General features: G+C 56.9%; 1 protein-coding gene across 2 annotated transcripts in view; it reads left to right on the top strand.

Annotated features, from left to right (window-relative positions):
- SYN1 (synapsin I) overlaps window positions 1-3,166 on the top strand; it is a 46,199-nt gene that overhangs the window by 39,989 nt on the left and 3,044 nt on the right. For both annotated transcript variants that reach the window (XM_021679489.2, XM_021679498.2), the window contains exons 6-10: window positions 158-220; window positions 980-1,122; window positions 1,227-1,301; window positions 1,407-1,509; window positions 2,794-2,940. In XM_021679489.2, coding sequence (XP_021535164.1) covers window positions 158-220; window positions 980-1,122; window positions 1,227-1,301; window positions 1,407-1,509; window positions 2,794-2,940 — 531 coding nt within the window. The remainder of the gene's footprint in view (window positions 1-157; window positions 221-979; window positions 1,123-1,226; window positions 1,302-1,406; window positions 1,510-2,793; window positions 2,941-3,166) is intronic.

Below are 3,166 nucleotides of genomic sequence, written 5' to 3' on the forward strand. Positions count from 1 at the left end.
GACCCCTATCCGGCCTGGCGCTATCTGTCTCTGACTCGCCTCTTCTGGGAAATGGCTCCTACTGTGGCTCCCACTGAATGGGCTTCTCTCAGCGGCATCCCCACCCCTGGCCATCGGCCCTCCCGCCCTGACCGTGCTCTGCCTTCCCCCCCACCAGCTCAGCAGCACGACGTACCCTGTGGTGGTGAAGATGGGGCATGCGCACTCCGGGATGGGCAAGGTGAGTCCCCAGACGGGGTGTGCGTGTGCGCGTGTGCGTGGTGCACGCTCCTGGCATCGTGCGCACGTGTGTCCGTGTGTATCGCACATTCAACGCACACCAGTCATTCTGTATGACTGTGTGTCCTGGGGCATCTTCATCGATGTGTATTGTTTCCCTCACATGCTTAGATTCTGTTGGCCCAATTTTCTGTCAGACGTTCAACCAGTTTTGTGTGTCCTATTCTTTTGTTCATGTAGCCGGCATTGTGTCTGTGTATATGCGTGCCTCTGTGTTGAACACACAGCGTGTGGTCTTTCATGTTCAAGGGTCTTGGGGTCCTGTATGCTTTCCGTCCCCCTGAGTCCGGCTCTGTGTACGTAGGAAGCCGACTTGGAATGTGCGTCTGTGCTTCTGTCTGCTTTCATATCGTGTGTACCACTGACTTTGGGTCTGGGTGCTCACATGCACGGACTATACGTACACACCATTTTCCCACAGCTTTACTGAGAAAAAAAGTCACCTCCCATACCGCTTACCCACTTGAAGTGGACAACTCAACCGTTTTCAGTGTGTTCCAAGTTGCATCTCCCCACCTGTGTGTCTCTTGTGTCCGTGTGAAAGCCAGGAGGCCCACAATCCTGCATGCTTGAGTGCCACACGGTTGTTATGTCCCCGGTCCCCCGGCCCATCGGTGCGCACGCCCCCAGCCCCAGGCGCCGCCCCCCCGCCCCCGCGGCCCACGGCTGCCCTGTCCTCAGCAGGCCCCCCTCCCCACAGGTCAAGGTGGACAACCAGCACGACTTCCAGGACATCGCGAGTGTCGTGGCACTGACCAAGACGTACGCCACCGCCGAGCCCTTCATCGATGCCAAATATGACGTGCGTGTCCAGAAGATTGGGCAGAACTACAAAGCCTACATGTGAGTGCAGAGACCAGGGCTGGGGTCGGGGGCCCCTGCCCCACGCAGCCCAGGCTCCCCTGAGCTTCGGTCCTCTCTCCTCTCGGCCCCCCTCCCCGCCGCAGGAGGACGTCAGTGTCGGGAAACTGGAAGACCAACACCGGCTCTGCGATGCTCGAGCAGATCGCCATGTCTGACAGGTGGGGGTGGCCCGGGGCCCGGCCGGATCGGAGGTGGGGGTGGCGGGGAGCGTGGCGCGCCCCAAGCCAAGCACTGACAGGCTGCCTGCCCCCCCGTCTTGGCAGGTACAAGCTGTGGGTGGATACCTGCTCAGAGATTTTTGGGGGACTGGACATCTGCGCGGTGGAGGCGCTGCACGGCAAGGACGGAAGGGATCACATCATTGAGGTGGGAGCGCCCAGAAAGTGGTGGGGGTACGGAGGGAGGCACATGGCAGCGACGCGCAGTGAACTGTGCAGTTCCCCATGGCCCAGAAGGTGGCTACTGAAGCACTCTGTAAACTGGAAGGTACCTTACAAAGTAGGAAGTGCCGCGTGAACAGCGAAGTGCTTTATAAAACTATTTTTTAATAAAAAGGAGCTTGGGGGGCACCTGGGTGACTCAAGTCGGTTAAGCGTCTGCCTTTGGCTCAGGTCACGATCCTGGGGTCCTGGGATCGAGCCCTGCGGGGGGCTCCCTGCTCTGTGGGGAGCCTGCTTCTCCCTCTGCCTGCCGCTCCCCCTGCTTGTGCTCTCTCTAATAAATAAAATCTTTCAAAAAAATTAAAACATAAAAAATAAAATTAAAAAAAGGAGCTCAGTAAACCGGGAGGTCCCTGTTATCGAAGCAAAGTGCTTTCAACATTCTAAGGTTCTTTGTAGACAGCAGTACCCCTGGGAAACTGCAAAGCCATTTATAAACTCTAAAGTGCCTTGAAAATGTGGAGTGCTTGGTAAACGGCAGCGCTTTATACGTGGTAAGGCATTTTGTAAACAGTGGTGCCCTAGCAAAGCACTTTCCGCAATCTACACTCACCATATACCCCCAGTCCCTTGAAGAACAGGAGCTTTGTAAACTGTAAAGTACTATATAAGCCACAAAGTTCTTCGTGAACGACAGAGCACCTAGCACACTATAAAGCAGGGATTGGTAAACGTTTTGTCAAGGGCCAGACAGTGCACGTTTTGGGCTTTGTGGGCTATACAGTCTCTGTTGCAGCTACTCTGCAAAAGCAGCCAAAGACAGTATGTTAAAAAGAAAAAAAAAAAAGCACGGCTGCGTCACATTCCCTAAAACCATATGCACATAGAAATCTAAACTTCATATGTTTTCACATGGCATGAAATCTTCTTTTGTTTTTTTCCCCAACAATTCAAAAGTGCAAAACCCACCCCTTAGCTCAGGGGCCATCCCCAAACAGGGATGAGGTGGGCTGGATTTGGCCCCACAGGCCCTGAGTGGAACTCTGCTCTGAGCTGTAGCAACCAACCCCCCCCTCCCCCGCCCCAGCTGTAAGGTACCTGTAACCAACCGACAAGCCTTCCTCACACTGCAGAGCTGGTGCTTGGCAAACTGAATCTCAGTTTCCTTGGCAGCAGCCCTGCCGTTCCCCAACTGAAGGCACTTTGTCACTGTCACCCTCCCAGGCACCTTCCCGCCTCTCTCCTCACTGCGCCCCTTTTCCTCCCCCAGGTGGTGGGCTCCTCCATGCCGCTCATCGGGGACCACCAAGATGAAGACAAGCAGCTCATCGTGGAGCTTGTGGTCAACAAGATGGCCCAGGCCCTGCCCAGGCAGCGGCAGCGGGAGGCCTCCCCCGGCCGGGGCTCCCACAGCCAGGTCAGGCCCCTGGTGCCGGGCGATGGCCCTTGGCGCGAGGCAGCTGGTGGCGGGCCGGCCAGCCCGGGGTCACGCCGCCGCAGAGCTAAGAAGCGGCCGGCCGGGGGCGCTGCCACGACGCGTGGGTGGTGGCAGTTAGCAGTCGTTTTTAAACTTGATCAAACAGCCGCTGTCCTGATTTCCCTGAGTGCCTCCCGGCCAGCCCCTGGGAACTAGCCCCCCCCCC

Source organism: Neomonachus schauinslandi, chromosome X, assembly GCF_002201575.2.
Source record: "Neomonachus schauinslandi chromosome X, ASM220157v2, whole genome shotgun sequence".
Classification (NCBI taxonomy): domain Eukaryota; kingdom Metazoa; phylum Chordata; class Mammalia; order Carnivora; family Phocidae; genus Neomonachus; species Neomonachus schauinslandi.